Source organism: Procambarus clarkii, chromosome 59, assembly GCF_040958095.1.
Source record: "Procambarus clarkii isolate CNS0578487 chromosome 59, FALCON_Pclarkii_2.0, whole genome shotgun sequence".
NCBI classification, from domain to species: domain Eukaryota; kingdom Metazoa; phylum Arthropoda; class Malacostraca; order Decapoda; family Cambaridae; genus Procambarus; species Procambarus clarkii.
The window spans coordinates 17,743,212-17,764,268 of NC_091208.1; the positions used below are offsets into that span (position 1 = coordinate 17,743,212).

At 39.4% G+C, this 21,057-nt stretch overlaps 1 protein-coding gene across 1 annotated transcript in view; it reads right to left on the reverse strand.

The window, feature by feature from the left end:
- Positions 1–2,510: 2,510 nt before the first annotated feature.
- The window catches only part of LOC123768094 (tripartite motif-containing protein 5), a 38,110-nt gene continuing 19,563 nt past the window's right edge, over positions 2,511–21,057 (reverse strand). Inside the window, exon 5 of the mRNA XM_069306887.1 lies at positions 2,511–4,132. Coding sequence (XP_069162988.1) covers positions 3,578–4,132 — 555 coding nt within the window. The 3' untranslated portion in view covers positions 2,511–3,577. The remainder of the gene's footprint in view (positions 4,133–21,057) is intronic.

The following is a 21,057-nucleotide window of genomic DNA, read 5'->3' on the forward strand; positions in this document are numbered from 1 at the left end:
TGCCCCGGCCATGGGCGCCGCCTGGTCACTGGGTACCCGATGACACCATGCTGATTTGGGAAGCGTACTGCTTACGCTTTCCGGCGCGGGAGTTCCCGAAAAAAATATACGTAGACGTTATAAACACAACCTACCGCCCTACAAAGCGGCAAGTCTCCCTCTAACGTCCACCTATGTTTTGGTCGCCGCTCCTCTATCTACAGCTCATCGCGACCAGCACTTTTGAAACATTCTCCACATTCACGCATCTCTTAACATCTGTACTGGTGCAGTCATCGGGAGGACAAACCCTTCATGCAAACGCCACCTACTATCAAGATGATGATGTAGGAGCCTATGACGGCATATACCACGGCCTTCATTCACCTCATACGTGAGTCAACAGGCTTAGTTTTCACTAAGTGCAGTTTTGATTTAGTAGACAACAAATTGGCATGATGAATCTACATATCTATCTTGCTATCTTGAGATGATTTCGGGGCTTTAGTGTCCCCGCGGCCCGGTCCTCGACCAGGCCTCCACCCCCAGGAAGCAGCCCGTGACAGCTGACTAACACCCAGGTACCTATTTTACTGCTAGGTAACAGGGGCATAGGGTGAAAGAAACTCTGCCCATTGTTTCTCGCCGGCGCCCGGGATCGAACCCGGGACAACAGGGTCACAAGTCCAGTGTGTTATCCGCTCGGCCGCACCGGCTCCTACATACTGTATAGTAAACATGTTTTGTAAAGTAAAGTATAGTAAGTATTATAAAGTAAAGTATAGTGTTTTGTAAAGTCTGTATAGTAAACTGTATGTAAAAATGTTTACTATACATACTGTATAGTAAACATTTTTTCTGAATTGTAAATCATTATTATTATATTTTGTGGGTTTATGTATAGCTAGGTTAGGTGAGGTGTTTAGGTTACAGTGATTTGGGGAGTGTTTACACTACAGCTGAAGGTGAACAATGCAAGTTTCGAGTCACTCTCTCAAACATGACTACGTGCACTATAAACCCAAATTTTTACATTCATTTTTTTTTTCTCAGTACACTACAGTATTTGACTTATACGTCGTAAACCTCACAGTCCTTTGTCTGGATGACGTCCCGAAATCTTTTGATAACCACTAAACCTTGTATTTAAGTCATCACCTACTTCTTTTGAGGTAGTTGATAAATTCATAATCATTTTGTGTTGAAGTCATCATATTGCTGTCGCCTGCAGCAAAATGACACAAGTTTGATTTGATCATGCCTTCTATTGTCATAAAGTATATTTGCGAATAGTATGAAGATATACCGTAGTATAGAGAGTTTTTCTGCATTGTAATTAGCAAATTTTCAGTGCCGCCAGGCGAGAGCTTTGCGATTTTTTTTTTTTTATCTTTAAGAAAATACAATATAAATTACATATACATAAGTTTTACAAATCAATTATACATTACAATTCTTAGTGAACAAGTGTTTCAGTAGTACAGAACAAGATCTTAAAAAAAAAAACCTGAATGTTATACTTATTTACCTATAAAAGATTTACAAAAATTGGAGAATATTTACATTAAAATACAGGGGAAATTATAATATTCCAAGGCTGCCTCTAGTGAAGTTCTGTTGTGTCGGGAGTTCTTGACTTCGTACGTAATCCTTGTATTCACTGGTGTCATTGTATTACTGTATATTGTAAATAAATGTAATATTTATATGTTCACTGTGTAATAACTTGCATGTGATATCTTAATTAACCTTTTTTTTATCAAATAAACACAATACGTACAAAAAAAGGACAGGAAAACAATATACAAACATGTAACAAGAAACAAACATGAAGTAGGAAAACACACAAAACCCAGCACAATGTACAGGAATAAAGCAAAATGTACAGTAAACACATAAAACTCGCACAAAGACAAGCCATACTGAACACAGGGAATAGACAGTACCCACTGCAACACACAGACCAGGTGAAACAAACCACAAACACACACACACAGTAAAAACAAAAACCGGCAAAAGAAACGCATACCACACACAACACAGACACAAAGCACATCCACACACCTGAGAGCACAAGCACGCAACACAGACACAAAGCACATCCACACACCTGAGAGCACAAGCACACAACACAGACACAAAGCACATCCACACACCTGAGAGCACAAGCACACAACACAGACACAAAGCACATCCACACACCTGAGAGCACAAGCACACAACACAGCACATCCACACACCTGAGAGCACAAGCACACAACACAGCACATCCACACCTGAGAGCACAAGCACACAACACAGCACATCCACACACCTGAGAGCACAAGCACACAACACAGCACATCCACACCTGAGAGCACAAGCACACAACACAGGTAATAACATATAAAACACATAAATCAACCGTTAGTTGCTTAACTACTACTATTCAGAGTTCTTTCACCTGTGCAATATTGAATATCCTGGTTGCATCAGTCACCCAGCTTCTGCATTGACTTTAAAAATTATTGAATGAATTTGAAACAAGGGAAAAAGTTGTACAAAAAGGTTTATTATTGGAAGCCATTGATTAACCACAAAATAAAAAAGTAATCACTGGATAATTAATTAAAAGAATAGGGAGTAATTTAATACTTTTACATTAATAACTAAATGTTTCAATTTCTTGTTGGCATACCTATTACTCAAACTATTTTTTGAGTTTTAGTGGAACAATAGAAAGTACACATTGGGCACTCAAAGCAACTTCTCTATAAATCAACTTAACTTTGACCTGCATTATTTCTCACACAAATTAGTTCTGCCACGATTGTGGGAGAAAGGATGGTTGGCAGAACTCTAGACGGGTTGTAAGGCGGGTTTCCCTCCAAACCAGTTTTTTTTTCTTTTCCAAGCTGAATGGAGGTTATCTTCTCGAACTAAGAGATTCCCGGCATGTGATTTACAGCTTCATTATTATTTGACGTCACTAGAGCATGCATGCATTCATCCACAGTGGTCCCGTTTGTTGTGGGCTGGATGAGGTAACAGCACCATTCATTACGTTGAGGACTGGTCAGTTGCACTGTAAATTACCAAAGTCCTGCACGCAGTAAAATAGTTCCTCTTGACATTACAAAAGAGATGTGATGATGTGATAAAATGTTATCGTGAAACTTTAGGTTGAACATGTCATTATCAATTTTACATGAGGTTTATTTAATTTTCAATCTATTTTTAATGATTGATATAAACTAAAAGTTTTTATCAAGATTAAGAAAATCAACACAATACAAAATGCCAAAAATAATAAACTAGTCTGGCAAAAAAAAAAAAAAACTTAAATTCTGTAAATATTTGTTGTCTTAATCACTCCAGGCACCTAATGTTATAAATTGCGAAAATTATGAGAACATTGTTAATTAACGAAAACTCCGAAGAGACGGTTATGGTAACCAACATACCAAATGCAATTTACTATGAAAAATAGCAGCTCACAAAAACCTACATTGTTTGGCATTGGTTTTATAGGTTAGGTGGGTGACTTGGATTCCTGGGTGAATTTTGTACGTTGTGGCAATTTGAGAGAATAGGCTAGCGTAGCCTGGTGTGTTGTCAGTCAAAGGTCAGGTATGGAGAGGCCGCACCCTGTGATTTTAACCTCAGTGATGGGGTTATGACCAATGGCAGCCTGGACTACTTCCAACCCTGATGTTACCTCGCCAAAATGAAAATGATTATTGCAGGAGGAATTATTTTGAGCAACATAACCGTAATAGTGGCTGTTGTAAGTAACATTGACGTAAGGACAACTGTTGAATGGGTGACCTTTGGTCCAGATCATAAATCCAAATATATTGGATCCTATATTCGCTGAAGTCACTGTTCCTTCCGTTGTTGATCTATCCATATCGCAGCTGGTCTCCAGGGAAGCCAATACGTTAGTGTTACCTATCTGCATTTTGTCAATATAAGAATTAACCAAAATATTTTCTGGGTCTTGACCTATATGGTTCACACTATTTATGGCGGACCCGGCAAGGGAAGGCCCCAGAGTGCCGAGGCAGAGTAGCAGGAACTGCTGTGAGTGACGCAGGCGAGGCTGCACACGGATATAGACACGACCCAGACTCCTGCTACCAACACCCAGCTCCAAGAACACCTCAGATGGCAACTGTAAGGGAAAAGGTCATAACAGTCTGGTGGACCAGTGTCACTATGTTAATTTAATGAACAACTAAACAATTAGTCATATTAACACTAATACCAAGGGAAAACGTGTGTGAAAAATTATGAAAACAAAAATTAAAAGACAAACCCAAAATCGCTCATATGTAACAAAGGTTATTTTCACTGGTCATTCAATATGGGTATTTATGCATCACTTCCTTTCAGTTTTTGATACAGATAGTCTTACTAATCAGTGGGTTAACTACCACTTCTTTCAGGTTTAGCTGTACTGTACTGTATTTAATTGCTCAATAATGTTTAGGAAGTTTAAATACTTCTTATTTTAGATTTGATTTGGTTGCAAATGAATGAACATTAATTGCCCTTTAAAAATAATCACAATCTCCTTGTCTCAACTATGTTTACAAATCTTCCTGTAGAACGTCATAATTACCTGCAAGAAGAGGTGGGTGTCAACACGCTGGGCGAGTGAGTGAAGTAGGAGTCTACCATCTCGACAGTCCAGTTTGACACACTGACTGTCGGCAGGTGGTGCCTGCTGTTGTTGCTGCTGTGTGGCGGCTTCAGCAGCCTGTCTTCCCTTCTGCCGCTGTGGCAGCCTCGCTCTTCCCTTCTGCCGCTGTGGCAGCCTCGCTCTTCCCTTCTGCCGCTGTGGCAGCCTCGCTCTTCCCTTCTGCCGCTGTGGCAGCCTCGCTCTTCCCTTCTGCCGCTGTGGCAGCCTCGCTCTTCCCTTCTGCCGCTGTGGCAGCCTTGACCTTGCCTTCTGCTTCAGCAGCCTTGGTCTTGCCTTCTGCTGTGACAGCCTTAGCCTTGCCTACAGCTGCACATTCTCTGGTGACTTCGGTTTCTGTAGAGTCATTTCTAGATAACAAAGTTTAACTTATTCATATCAATATGTTTTACCTTTGCTTCAGAAACAAAGAGGGAGTCGATACTGCAAACTTTTTCAATTTCCGATGAAAGAAGCTTCATATCCTCCTCAAAATCATGCACAAAAGTACTCTTTTGGCACAGCGTGATAATATTCCGAGAGGTGCTGTAGAAAACATTTTTTATTTCCTCTTTCTTTTCGGCAACATTCTTATCTATTATAAGTTTGATGTGGTCCTTGAGTTGAGACTTCCTCTCCTGGATGTAGGCCTTGGCCAGGTGGACGTGGTGGCCGTTCTCGTGCTCGGAGTAGAGACATAGGCTACACAGGGCCACCTTACACTCCCGACACCAATACTTCTGCTCATCCCCGTGCTTGCTGCACGTATCATCACACTGAGACAAATACTTCAGCTCATCCTCATGCTTGCTGCACGTATCATCACACTGACGGCAGAAATTATCATTATTAATATTTATCAAACTATTCAACATCAAGATTATGTATTTAGTCATCAAGAGTAATTAATTAGGCTTTATATATATATATATGTTCTACGCTTTTTTCCAAGCTGTTGCATTATATTACACAATATTATATAGTTGCGTTTAAGGGGTCCTGACAGTAGAGTGGACAGCATTCGGTGTTCGTAGTCCTAAGGACATGGGTTTGAACTCCGGCGGAAACAAATGGGCAGTTTCTTTCACTCTGATGCATCTGTTCACCTATCAGTAACTAGGTACTTGGGAATAAGACAACTGCAACGGGCTGCTTCCTGGGGACGTGTGTGTCTGAAAATTAGGATTAAGGACTTGCCCGAAACACTGTGCCTGCAAGTGTTTGCACACGGACTCTTACCCCGGCTTACAAGAATATAAGTACTCTTGAATATATAAATAAATAAATAAAAAAATCACTACCGAGATCCATCAAATTTACTATATTTCTAATAGGATACACAATTATATATAATATATATATTACAGTATATTCATATTTTAGTGAATACCTTAAAATGCTTAAGACTCCCATGACTGAAAATTAGAAAAGTTTTATGATAAATGAATTTTAGAATTGGCAACAAGAGTTGCCGCCTGTGTGCAGCATTGTCATGTTTCAATAGGAAGTTGCATTTTAAGAACTTAAATATTTTAAGTTGCTAGTCAATAAGGCATTCGAGAAAAATTTATGTAAATATAACTGTAAAATTGATATGTAATTAAAAGTTTGTCTCCGTATAATCATAGCACATCTGGCAGTTATTTATTACCCATGAATTTACCCGAGAACCACTAACACTAGTGGCCTCAACGAGGACTGGAAGCCGGCGGCTTGTCGAAGGACCCCCACCTCCCCCCCATTTGTTTTGATGATCTTTTCCAGCTGTACTTTAAAGGTTAACAGTTTTATCATTTACGGCTTCGGCGGGTAGGCAGTTCAATGGTTTATAACCCCTGTAGGTGAAAAAGCATCTCTTGTTCTCAATCCTTCATTGTGGCTTGTTAAGCTTGAAACCCTTGCTCCTTGTTTGTGTTACATCTGACCTTTTGAAGAAATTGTCCGGATGAACATACTCCAAATTTTTCAGTATTTTAAAAGGTTCAATGAGATTCACCCTGTCATGCCTAGTTTGCAGCGTTATAATTATCAACCGTTCATGGTACGAGAGCTAAACTCTGGAATAATTTTTGTTGACCAGTGTTGCACCTTCCCAAGAGTAGCTATATCCTCGGAAGATGTGGTCATGCTTGGATACAGTAATCGAAATAGGGGCGCACCAGAGATCTATACAATTGAATCACTACCTTCTGAATGGGGTGAGAATAGCTTGAGCTACCTCATCCCTTTGTGTGTATTTTACCTCAATAAACTTATTTCAATTTCACTACCTTCTTATAATATATATATATATGTCGTACCTAATAGCCAGAACGCACTTCTCAGCCTACTATTCAAGGCCCGATTTGCCTAATAAGCCAAGTTTTCATGAATTAATGTTTTTTCGTCTACCTAACCTACCTAACCTAACCTAACCTAGCTTTTTTTGGCTACCTAACCTAACCTTACCTATAAATATAGGTTAGGTTAGGTTAGGTAGGGTTGGTTAGGTTCGGTCATATATCTACGTTAATTTTAACCTCAATAAAAAAAAATTGACCTCATACATAGAGAAAAGGGTAGATTTATCATTTCATAAGAAAAAAATTAGAGAAAATATATTAATTCAGGAAAACTTGGCTTATTAGGCAAATCGGGCCTTGCATAGTAGGCTGAAAAGTGCGTTCTGGCTACTAGGTACGACATATATATATATATATATATATATATATATATATATATATATATATATATATATATATATATATGTATATATATATATATATATATGTATATATATATATATATATATATATATATATATATATATATATATATATATGTATATGTATATATATATATATATATATATATATATATATATATATATGTATATGTATATATATATATATATATATATATATATATATATATATGTCGTACCTAGTAGCCAGAACTCACTTCGCAGCCTACTATTCAAGGCCCGATTTGCCTAATAAGCCAAGTTTTCCTGAATTAATATATTTACTATAATTTTTTTCTTATGAAATGATAAAGCAACCCTTTTCTCTATGTATGAGGTCAATTTTTTTTTATTGGAGTTAAAATTAACGTAGATATATGACCGAACCTAACCAACCCTACCTAACCTAACCTAACCTATATTTATAGGTAAGGTTAGGTTAGGTAGCCAAAAAAAGCTAGGTTAGGTTAGGTTAGGTAGGTTAGGTAGACGAAAAAACATTAATTCATGAAAACTTGGCTTATTAGGCAAATCGGGCCTTGAATAGTAGGCTGAGAAGTGCGTTCTGGCTATTAGGTACGACATATATATATATATATATATATATATATATGAGTGAGATATATACAAGAGTTGTTACATTCTTGTACAGCCACTAGTACGCGTAGCGTTTCGGGCGCATATATATATATATATATATATATATATATATATATATATATATATATATATATATATATATATATATATATATATATATAATAGCATATCTGTTATAACTCATATATATATATGAGTTATAACTGGTAGTTACCCCATTATTCATTATAATATGTAGTAATTACTCCATTACCCATTAGTTATAACAACTGTAGTTACCCCCATTACCTATTAGTAATAATACAGCTGGATGTGGGAATTTCCCAGCAGGTGTTTTTGTTAAATTTGAATTCTTTATAATTAAGTGAACTGTATGTTTATTTCTAAGCCTGCCAGGTGTTACCACTTGCACATCTTTGGGGGGTAGATTTATAATGCTAAATCTACCTAGTAATCTTATAATAATGAATATGGTATATAGTGGTAATTAAAATCTCATATAGAGTTAGTAGACTAACTACAAATATTAATGAATGAATTAGAAGGGCTTAGCTGCTGAGCCGATTTGTGTATGATACATCAGGTGAACGTCTTAAGAATCAGTTAACATTATCTCCTCCTGGTTGGTGGTATCGAACCCACACTTGTAACCGTAAGTTGAGGCGGCTGGATCCCGCGAAGAAATGATAGGACGAAGAGGAACACCAGGTTTATAAGTCTTAGGTAAACCATAGAAATAAAGAAGAGAAGGGCAGATGACATGGAAACTTTTAATGAGATCGAAGTCAGGAGGACAAAGACTAAACAGCTGTCTTAGTTTGCGGTTAAAGGAAGTTTTAAGGCGATTTAAGGGTTAGATGTCAGAGGGGCATATGTGCGGGAGTCAGAGAGCAAGACATCTGCTTTTCGGAGGTAGTCCTCACGGTCAAGGACAACCACCGAATTGGCTTTGTCGGAAGGAAGGATAAGAATAGAGTTGTTAGATTTCAAGGAGGCAAGGGCAAGCTGGAAGCGACGAGGAAGGTGGTGATTTTTAGAAAACAAGCTGTCAAGAACGGGGATAAGGGCCCCTCTAAAGGCAGACAGGTCCGAAAGAGTACTAGAGTTAGAATTGACAAACTTGTCAAAGGAACTAATGAGGTCAATGCCACAGCGCGGGCCAGGGAAAGTAACAAAATAAAGACCAAGTCCAAGAAGTTCTTCCTGGTGCTTAGAAAGAGGGGAAGATGAAAGGTTGGTAACACAGTCAGAGAGAGTATTTAGCCCAAGGACTGTTGGAAATCAGGCGTTGAAGTTTTGTTGTGCAGTGTGAAGGAGTGGTGGGAAGAGGAGAGGCGAGCAGTGTCAAATGGGATATTGCATAGATCACTGGGAAGAAGAAGAAGTCAGAGCGTTGATGTTGACCTACTGTTAGAAAAGCATCGTCAACTTGCAAGGAGGTAGCATGAATAAGTTCTTGAAGAAGGCGGGCATGTTCAGGAAAAGGAGATCCCGAAGTGTTGAACCGGAGAAAGTGACGCTTTTCGAAAAGGCTATTTAAAGGAAGGTAGAGCATCGAAGAAACACCATTTGGTCACCATTTGGTCCGGGAGACATCTCCCGTCACGCAGGGTGCAGTCGCGCCTCCACAGATCTCCAGTATCAGCTCTTGATACTGGTAATGGCTCAAAAGGGCCACCACTTACGGGCTATTCATGCCCGTGCCACCTCTTGGGTGGCTAAATCTTCATCAATCAATCATCGAAGAAATTAAACAGTAAGACGCTTTCGTGTGATATCCATATGCAGACAAGGAGTCAACGTGGCTGAAATATGTTGACCAAACCACACACTAGAAAGTGAATGGACGACGACTACCTTTGTTCCCTGACCCTACCAGGCAACATTTACATGGTGCTACCAGTTCTCAGTTTAAGCATGGCTTCTGTCTAATCTCAGTTCCTCTCAATATCTTGTATGGAGTCGTGTCTCTATTGTTTCCTCTGCTTCCAACGTTGTGGTCTTAATTTCTGTCTCTTGGTGAAACGGATCTCCTTAGTCTTGAGATCGCACTTCTCAACTTACTGTACCTTTAGGGTTTGTGATTTAATTGCTGCTCATATTCAAAATCAATTATATGTAATATTTTGTCAATATATGTAACCTGAGGAACATGATTCATATCTTTGTGTTTTCTCATGTCAGATTAATTTGAAACATTTAAAATACTAAGTAAAATTTGCCAAGACCTCAATACCAGAAATTCATTGAAAGTTGAGGAGAGGCTCAGCAGGGAGAAGTTGGTAGAGATTTGTCACCGCAACACAACAGGTATTGTGACCTGCAGGTTGGACCAAGGGCGTTTCCGGTCTTCACCACACTGGTGACGCAGCTGCGGCAGAAGGTGTGGCCGCAGGACAGCACCGAGGGATCCCGCGGCCCCTTCTGGTACACCTCTGAACACACGGCGCACCGCCTTCTCCGCCTCTCTTCGCCAAGCTCTCCACGCGATCAGCCACACTTGGCCTGCTTTGACTTCAATTATTAGGGGAACAACGAGAATATTTCTCGGAGACAGACGCCTCCGAATCACTCTCCAATCGACTAACTAGTGTGAGAGCACGCACGCACACATACATTGCCTGTTCGAGGGTGGAGGCCAGATGCTTAGGGCTAGCTTCAGTAAACATTGTAGGATTAATGGTGAAAGAATCAGGAGTGACATGGGGGGATGGAGAATGAACCGGGTATCCTCCTGAAAGGGGTGCATGGCCCCAATGCCGTATGCAGACTTCACGAAGTCTGTGAATGTAAAATGTAGCTGCGTGTGGGCAGAGGGGGAAAGAGACGTGGAAAGGACGTATGTGGGCTGAGAGCAAACGAGGGAAAGAAGTGTTGCAATAGGTTTGGAAACCTATTCATCAGTTGATTAAAAATTGTGCTGTGGGACCAAAGAGCCACAGTTCAACCCCAGTAAGCTTAAGTAAATACAATCAAGCATGTACAAACATAAATGAGGGTCGGGCATCACTGCACCAGACGGCCAGTAATTAAGACAGGGACCCAGGAGATGGAGCTCAACCCCCTCCCCCCACCCCACCCCACAAAACAGCTCGACAAAACACAAGTACGAGAGATTTACCTGAATTTCCCGACTTTCCACGTAGGTGGCAGATAACCCGAGCAGCGAGAAGCAGAGAGGTAGGTTGTCCACCTCCAGGTGGCTGAAGTCTCTGCGGCAGGTGGGGCAGACTAACCCGTAGTCGTCGTAGAGGTTGAAGAGGCAGCTGCGGCAGAAGGTGTGGCCGCAGGGCAGCACCAGAGGCTCACGGGGCCCCTTCTGGTACACCTGGGAACACACGGCGCAGGTCACCGCCTCCTCCATACCAGCTCTCTTCGCCAGGCTTCCCACACGATCAGCCACGTCTGAAACTAGTAAATAATCAATCATTAACCTTCAACTTATTTAATATTATTATAAATACAAAAATAAGTAATGATAATGTCTTCTCACAGACAATGACAGGATAAAAACCCACACTTGTGTATTTGTGAGTTTAATATAAAGATTTACACCAGGTATTTCACACTCTCCCGAGTGCTTTGTCAAGGTCTGAGTGTGTAGTTAGGACGATGTTTACATCTCAAAGACTAATACGGCTCTTCGCATTAGTCTCAACGACTCGTGCAGCTGCCGCATTAGTCATTGAATGCAAGCCTCATCCTAACCACACTCAGACCTTGACAAACCACTCAGAAGAGTGCAAAAGACTTGGTAAATATTTATATTAAGTTCACAAAAACATAATCGTGGGTTATAAAGCAAAATTTGACCAAAAATAGTCAATTTTTTTAAATTTAGCTAAACATTAGGTTTAAATTTTGTTTGACTAGAATTTGGGCTGTATGCAAAGCAATAATAACCAATAAGGTCGTCAATAGTCACATTTCCAGGATGATGCAGTGTCAGGTCAGGTTCAAGTTTTCGACAAAATATATATCAAAGGGATAGAGTAAATTAGGCCCCTGAAGGAAAATTACAAGGGCTTGTAGAGTAAATTACAAGGGCTTGTAGAGTAAATTGCAAGCTCCTCAAGGGGCTATTACTATCATCTAATACATTACATTAGAGGATAGTAATTATTACAACGGAGTTATCACAACCTCAAATACAAGTCCCTTAAAGCGGCTATTATTACTGTCCTCCATTAAAATTCTCTCAATTTACTCACGAAAATGCTTTTGCAATACATACATCCTATTTATCATAAGTATTACATTAAAACAAGCTAATCACATATCAAAATTATACAAAATTTTACGATTACATAAAAACCAATTCAATATATAATACAATAAAATCAATTTATCATTACATCGTCGGAAGAAAGTTTTAAAACTAAGAATTTTTAATCTAGCAGTTACACCTACCCATAAAATTTAATGATACATTACAGATTATCTTATAGAAATTGATAGATAAATATAGAAATAAAATTGATAGATAAATATAGAAATATCTATCACTATCTAGTACATAGTGATATAATGTGACGACGCGGCATAGATTTAAAACGCGAAGCCTATGCCTTTCACAATTATTCAACTATGACAAAAACATAATACAGAAGCGGTATACACGAACTTTGCATATGCATTTGATACGAGATGAGGAGAATAGGAATAACAGGTAAAGTAGGGCGATGGATATTCAGTTTCCTGCCAAATAGAATGCAAAGAATTAGTCAAAAGAATAACAGTTAATCAAACAAAATCAAGTCCAAGCACAGTGAAAAGCTCTGTACCTCAGAGGCACAGTCCTTGAATCACTGCTTTTTCTCACTGCCAAATCAGATATAGACAAAAATAAAAAATCACAGCTTCGTATCATCTTTTGTAGATGCCACACAAAATCAACATGAAAATTATGTCTGTAGAAGACACTGAAATCTAAAAGCTGATATTAATAGTCTTCGAATGGATAACGGACAATTAACATGATGTTGAACAATGATAAATGCCAATTACTCAGGTTTGGACAAAAATAAGAACTTAAATACATAAATACTACGAAATACAGGGTACAATCCATATCAGATCTCATAGTAGGATAACACCATGTAAAAGATCTAGGGAATAATGATGTCTGACGACCTGACAGTTTTTTAACATAGCCAAGCAAATATAGCGTCAGTCAGAAAAAATGATAGAGTGCAAGGATTTCATCACAATGCTCATACTATTCAAATCACTGATGTTATCAGGAGTACTGCTCGATACTCGCTTCCCTTTTCAGAGCAGGAAAGATTGCTCAAATAGAGGGGAATACATACACGGATCGCAGACACGATAAAGCACCTAAATTATTGGGACCGTCTAAAAGCTATAAAAAATGTACTCTAGAAAGGATATGAGAGATTATACAAGGAAAATACTGGAAAGCAGGTCTCAAATTTTGTACCAAATTTGCACAGTAAACTAACAACATACTGGAGCGAACAATATGGGAGGAAATGCAGAGTAGAGCCAGTGAAGAGTAGAGGTGCTATTGGCACAATTAGAGAAGACTGTATGTACATCAGAGGTCTAAGGCCGTTCAATATCTTCCCACCAAGTATAAGAAATTTTGCTGTAACAAAGTGGACTTGCAGAAAAAAAATAAGAATTGAGTTTCCTGCAAGAAGTGCTGAACCAACCGGGTTGTGGTGGATATGTGCTCCAGCGGCCCACTCAAAGCAGCAGCCTGTTGGACCAAGTTATCACAGGTCGAGCCTGGCCGTGGGTCGGGCTTGGGAAGTAGAACTCTCAGAACCATCTCCAGGTACTACATATTTTACATTCATTATATTTTTCAGACACCAATACGGTATTGCCAGTAATATTTTTGTCCAATCTTAATCTCATATATACCGAGCCCTTCCATATACACTTTACCCCAAAATATGTGAAAGACAAGTTCGTGCTTGTTAACGTATTACTGCTATCCATAATTATAGATCTTTACTTTTTCTATATCCATTAGGATAAGCTTGATTCCTTTGTCTTAATTTATTTCAGAGTTATGACATGTCACATGGACATCAGCTTTTTGTTTGCCATCGTTGGTTCTGCACAAACAGTTTTATTTAACACTTCCTACATGTGAAGAGATCCACATAAATCTTAGTTTGCACTAATTCTGTTTACTTTCTTAAACTGAGCTCTTTACACTGAACCACAGCAGAAAACCACATAAAATGGACTTCTATACTGTTTAATGATGACTACTGTCTATATAGAAAACAAGCATTTTTACCTCCCTTAACTACGTTTTTCAGCCCTGCTAATATATCACGGAATTCAGCCTCCGTAAAAATGGCATTGGAGATCGTTTAACAAACGGGGCTGATGTCAATGTACTCCCAGATTAAAACTTCACATCCTAACGTTAACGTTCCGTCCTTAGCTACCCAGCCATCGCAATAATTACGTAGTACTTAATTTAAGTGTTCACTACTGGCTCACTATAGCCCGTACTACTTGGAACTTTTTGTTCAGAGTTGCTGAATTCAAAAACAACAAGATGCCACGCTTAATCAGTTCATATGAGATGTCCTTGTACACCTTATTATAACTAAGGAGCAGCCATATTCCTTTTTTCCTTACAACTTTAACCATCCCGTTAGTCTTTAGGTAAACTCACTTTGTATCACAGCTATTTCGTAACTATTGACCTTCTGTCTTCTCTATCATTTTACCTATTTATTTTGTTTTGACGTGAATGGTGAGAGAATGTAATATGGATATCACAGTAAAAATCTATAAACAAAGAAAATAATTTAGTAAGGTTCAAGACTTCACTCTTGAAGACCTTTTCCCACTCGAACATGAACTTCCCACACTTTAAGACCACTCTTCAGCAAGACCTTTGCTGAATGATTACAAACATTTGAAAAAAAAACTAGGCTCTTTAATCATAACAATTCATAACACGGTCTAGCAACCCCATTCACAGACTTCGTGTTTAGACTACCTCTGATGTCTGTCTTAATTAACATAAGAACAAGGTAACTGCAGAAGGCCTATTGGCCCATACTAGGCAGCTCCTATCTATAACCACCCAATCCCACTCAAACATGCCCAACCCACGCTTGAAACAATCGAGGGAATTTAACGAGAAATTATTTTCTCTACAGCTGCTGATGAATGAGATAAAACAATTAAGAGATAAACTCACCCAAGGTCGGGAAAACTGGCCATTTGTCAGTTTACTGTAAGTTCTTTATTATATCAAAACGTTTCAGGGTCCTAAGGCATTTCAGCATTTTTCATATTTCATTTCAGCATATTTCAAGTTAAAGGATAGATTTATCCATTCACCATTTATATTACCATGTAACGAGACAGGTTATCTTGAGATGATTTCAAGGCTTAGCGTCCCCGCGGCCCGGTCCTCGGCCAGGCCTCCTTTTTGTTACACATCCCCAGGAAGCAGCCCGTAGCAGCTGCCTAATGCCTAGGTACCTATTTACTGATACAGGAACATCAGGGTAAAAAACTCTGCCCATTTGTTTCCTTCTCCACCGGGGATCGAACCCGAAACCTTAGGACTACGAACCCCGAGCGTTGTCCACTCGGCCGTCAGGCCCTAAATACAGCCGACAGGATCAAAGTTAGGGAAAATACCTAATAATTCACTCAAATCGTTCTTTTCCTCCCTGGTAGCAATACCAGGATTAATTAGTGCCCCAAGACGAGCTAGTACTTTGCATATTCCAATGAACTTTTTTTTTTATTCGCGCATCAAGTCTGTTACAAAAATTGAGACATTTGACCTGGAAACAAGAGAAGCGTCTGTATTCAATTCTCACCGAATCATTCTATGTACTTTTGAGCCTCAGTAAATATCTGTATGTTTAAAATTATGGGGATCTCGGGTGATCACAGATTTTTTTTTTTTTTTTTTTTTGAGATATATACAAGAGTTGTTACATTCTTGTACAGCCACTAGTACGCGTAGCGTTTCAGACAGGTCCCTGGAATACGATCCCCTGCCGCGAAGAATCGTTGTTACAACCAAGTACACATTTTACTGTTGAGTTAAACAGAGGCTACAGTTAAGGATTTGCGCCCAGTAAATCCTCCCCGGCCAGGATACGAACCTATGACATAGCGCTCGCGGAACGCCAGGCGAGTGTCTTACCACTACACCACGGAGACGTAAATAAGGCATTTATCAATCGTTCGTAATAATTTGAAAGGATTGATTTGTATAATAAGAGATTTTTATCGAATGCATGGTGTATCTCAACACCTTCACTCTAAAATTCCTTCTTCAATTTAGTTACAAAAGGTAGAATGTTGAGGTTCACTACCTTAACAGAACCGGCGGCATCAGGGAGAGGGTAAACACGCCCCTCACACCGCCCCAGAAACGCCTGAAATGCAGCCTGATGGCGAAACGTGACCCCGGCGCGGTTCCCCTGCAGCAGCTAGACGCCCACCAATTCCGACAACTGCACATGGAGAACATCCACCAGGGCAACACCAACCAACAAGTGGTCCACTGGCACCGTAAAAGCCAGACCAGCCGACGAGGTCCTCTTCAATGGAGGCCGGTAAGACACCCCATGTCTCCTCAACAGGCGTCCCACGCCCACCCGGGGGACAACACCCTCCTCACACAGCCACTAGGGGTGGAACTGGCGAGCGCTACTAATGACACGTCTGCACCCAACAGCCGCCAACGAGCCAATCCGAACAACTAACTACTCACCACTGGGGAACTGTACACTGCGGGACCTGTGCTGGCGAGCGACTGAGCAACTTGCGAAGGAATGAGGTGGCGTTGCCGTGTGTCAGTTCCCTGCCAGTAGACGGGACATGAACAAGAATTAAACACGTACTAGTTTATAAACAGCCTGAAAGGACTTAGTTTTTTTTATATAACAAAATTAGGTATACACAGCAATGTGCTGCTACCCTATTCTATATGAGATATTACACAGTGGAGATGAAAAACTAGCTATAGATTCAACTAATATTCCCATCTCACAGGATGGTTAGTCATACATGAAATTAGGGGAGATAATACCTGCCTTAATGCAAAAACAAACCAGCTCTGACTTAATTGGTTATAAGTTCATCACTTAACAGGTGGTGGAGGCTGCAGGGTTGACGTCACAGAGTCGTGCTGCACCACAGTCTTTCTCAGTTTCTACTCTAGCTCCATCTACTCTACATTTATTCTAAAAACAGTTCACAACCACAAATAAAAGTCACTGTAAATCATTGGTGAAGCAAAAGATTGTTTGGTGCGGGTGTATGAGTACTGGTCAGGATTGGGGGGGGGGAGTCTGAGCTGCACTGGCAGGCGTACGATGCCTATCCACATATCCACATATCCAAACACACGCTTGAATTTCAGTACTGTTAATGACAAGATGAACACGAAATAATGTATTAGAATTCTCTGTACTGTAGATGAACTGGAACAAAGGTTGTTCACAAACATTATTATTTGTTTAATTATTTCCTCTGGCCGGAACGCTATGCGTGTTAATGCCTTAACAGGAATGTTTCACTTAATTACCAACATATATTTTCTCTTCTGTTCAAACAGATGATCTCGGCTTGGTACAGTGTTCAGTTCGCCGTGTACGCAAGTCCTACATAACTTGTCCTTTTGCCATATACTAGGAGAGAACCGTTTAATTATTTCACCAATCTCACTCATATAATACTTTCCTAATATCTCTTGTAAACCTTCACTTACTATAACAATTTGTTAAAAAATTTGGGTGCGTCTATGTTAATATAATTTAATAAAACTAAGCTTCGGCCAGGCTGTCAGTCAGATTTCATGTCAGTGTTGGCATCACTTCCATTAATGCCTTACTGCATCATGAAGGAGTGCAACTTAAGATATTTTTATTGATAAGTTTATCTAATGCACAACACGGGAGACATCTCCCGTCACGCAGGGTGCAGTCGCACTCCACAGATCTCCAGTATCAGCTCTTGATACTGGTAATGGCTCAAAAGGGCCACCACTTACGGGCTATTCATGCCCGTGCCACCTTTTGGGTGGCTTAATCTTCATCAATCAATCAATCTAATGCACAGGTTACGTGCTTGTTTATCTTAAGACAATGTTGATGCACTCAAGATTGCCTCAACGGTAATGTCACTCATTCGCTCGTTTGGCGATATCAAATTATTATTTTTCTGTATTCGAGTATTCACAGCAATGTAAATGGAGCTTAGTAGACTCAGTGTAAATATATTGCAATTAACAAATTATTAAACAGCAAGCAACTACAGTAGTCAGTGGTGAAGGAGCGTGGGAGTGTCACCCAGGGTGGGAACAGTGTTGCCAGATTGCGCTACAAATAGCGAATTGGGCTACTTTTGAGAGGCCCCGCAAAAAAAAAAGAAGGGGGTGGTAGGAGAAAAGCACACAGAAACTGTATTGGAGGGGACCTACATTCCCTCCAATGCGTTATGTGTGGTTTCCTCCGAGGCTATGGGTCCCCCTTCTTCCAGCCAGAGGTGGTACTGGTCCACAAACATGGTCGAACGCACAAAACACTTGACTGTATTTAAACTCAAATTCAAATGTTTATTTAGGTAAAATACATACATACAAGGGGTGATACAAAAATTGATGAATTTATAGATAGAGCTAGTACATACAATGCCTAAAGTCACTATTATGCAAAGCGTATTACAGGCTATTCATGCCCGTGTCACCTTTTAGGTGGCTTAATCTTTAGCAATCAATTAATCACTTGCCTGTGGCCAGTTTTTGAGTAGACTCCTATTACATTGACTGTGTGATAGTTATACTTATATATAATAATTTGTATTAAGGGTAAACGCCTAACATGTAATATTAATTAATAAAAACACAAGCCTATCTCCACACGTCTATTGTGTCAAAGTAAAGTTGACGTAAAAAGTATAAGTAAAGTTAAAGTTGTGTTCTTCTGCCCGAAACGCTACGCGTGTTAGTGGTTTTACAAGAATGTATAAACATCAATGTTATGTACTCTTATAAACCCATTGTAGCTTCTTGTATATATATAAATAAATAAATAAAGTATTTTGGGCGCTCATGTACTTGTGCGCTAGCTGGCGTTCACAATTGATCTAGTCTTCAAGGACTAGATTTAGTCAATCATAATGATAATAATGTTTATTTATTTAGGGGGAATAAATTTCTGGGCACACTAATTAATAATGGGCATCATTAATAATCGTAACATTATATTAATTCATTTTTTGTTGTATTAAAAATATAAAATATGAATCAACAAAGTTTCACTCGGAGATACCTGAGTTTACCCGAGTGTACCTGAGTTTACCTGAGAGCCACTAACACTAGCGGCCTCGACAAGGACAAGAAGCCAACGGCTTGTCGAAGGTCCCCCTATTTGCCTTGGTGATCTTTTCCAGCTGTACTTTAAAAGTTAACAGAGTTTTTGAATTTACGGCTTCGGCGGGTAGGCGGTTCCATGGATTAATAACCCTGTGGGTGAAAAAGCATCTCCTGTTGTCAGTCCTACATTTGTGGCTTGTTGAGCTTGAAACCGTTGCTCCTTGTTTGTGTTACATCTGACCTTCTGAAGAAATTGTCCGGACCAACCTCTCATTCTTATTGGCCTTGCCTACTTCACTATTTGACTTCACACACACTTCCTTGCCTACTTCACTATTTGAATTCACACTTCACAAATGTGTGCAGTGTGACTGACAAATGTGTCGATCAATCATCGGGAAGAATGTACGATTGCGAGTTACACGTAAGTAACTAAGCTATAAGTAATTGTTTTTTTTTTCTTTCTTTTTTTGAGATATATACAAGAGTTGTTACATTCTTGTACAGCCACTAGTACGCGTAGCGTTTCGGGCAAGTCCTTAATCCTATGGTCCCTGGAATACGATCCCCTGCCGCGAAGAATCGTTTTTTCATCCAAGTACACATTTTAATGTTGCGTTAAACAGAGGCTACAGTTAAGGAATTGCGCCCAGTAAATCCTCCCCGGCCAGGATACGAACCCATGACATAGCGCTCGCGGAACGCCAGGCGAGTGTCTTACCACTACACCACGGAGACTGCACTGTAATAATTAATTAATAATGTAATAATTGTAATTAATAATAATTGTAAATATAATTAATACTAAATAATATTATTTAATAAATTAGTCCCAATTCAATGCAGAGTTTTCTTCCAAGCACAGAAACTTGTAAATATAAGTACAAGATAATAGATAGATCGATAAATAAATAGACAACTTTCACATATTGCCCCAAGTAATGGCGAGAGGAAAAAACTAGACAGTATACATTAAATTTGAAATTAATAATGGATGAATGGTAATAAATTGGTGTATGTTTGTATGTATACCAGACGAAGTCCATTTAATGGCAGAATTTAGCCATTTTGTGGAAAAACTTTTATAGCTCATATTATTAATTATAACAGTAACTAAAAAAAGTCATAGTTTGTATATACAAGAGATGAAACAGAGAGCCATGAGCTAGAGCGATGTGCTGAGTCCATTAAGGAGGACGAGCTTCCAGAAATACCTTCCTGTGATTGGCTGTTGCGGGGAATACCAACACTCTTTTATGAATAAAATTATAACTAAGAAACAGGTCCTTGTACGCAACAACCTTGTTGTTGTGAAAAAGAACAATAATTTCTGTTTTGCACCTGACAGAAATCTCCATCTAACTGAATAATTTACTCGAATAAGAGGGCAGAGCAGCGTATCATTATTTGTGTCAAGGCAACCCCCAATAATAACGTCACAAGTCAGGTAGCCAGACCATTTTTATGTAACATTCGTTACATCCTGCAGTATTTAATTATCACTATATTAATACTTTTAAATACTTAACATTTCACTTTTTAGGTAGATTAAAGTTGAAGCAGAATGTCATAAGCAAGGATGGTGTGCTGAATAAATATGATTTATTAAGTGGATGGAGCCTTTAGCTGATCCCTTCCTGTGATTGGCTGTTGTGTGAATGTCAACAAAGAATATCTACCCACCCCATACCATCTGTGGGCGGAGCTTGGAACCTCCTACCCGAGCACAACAACCCGCCTTATGGGTTGCTGTTTGGC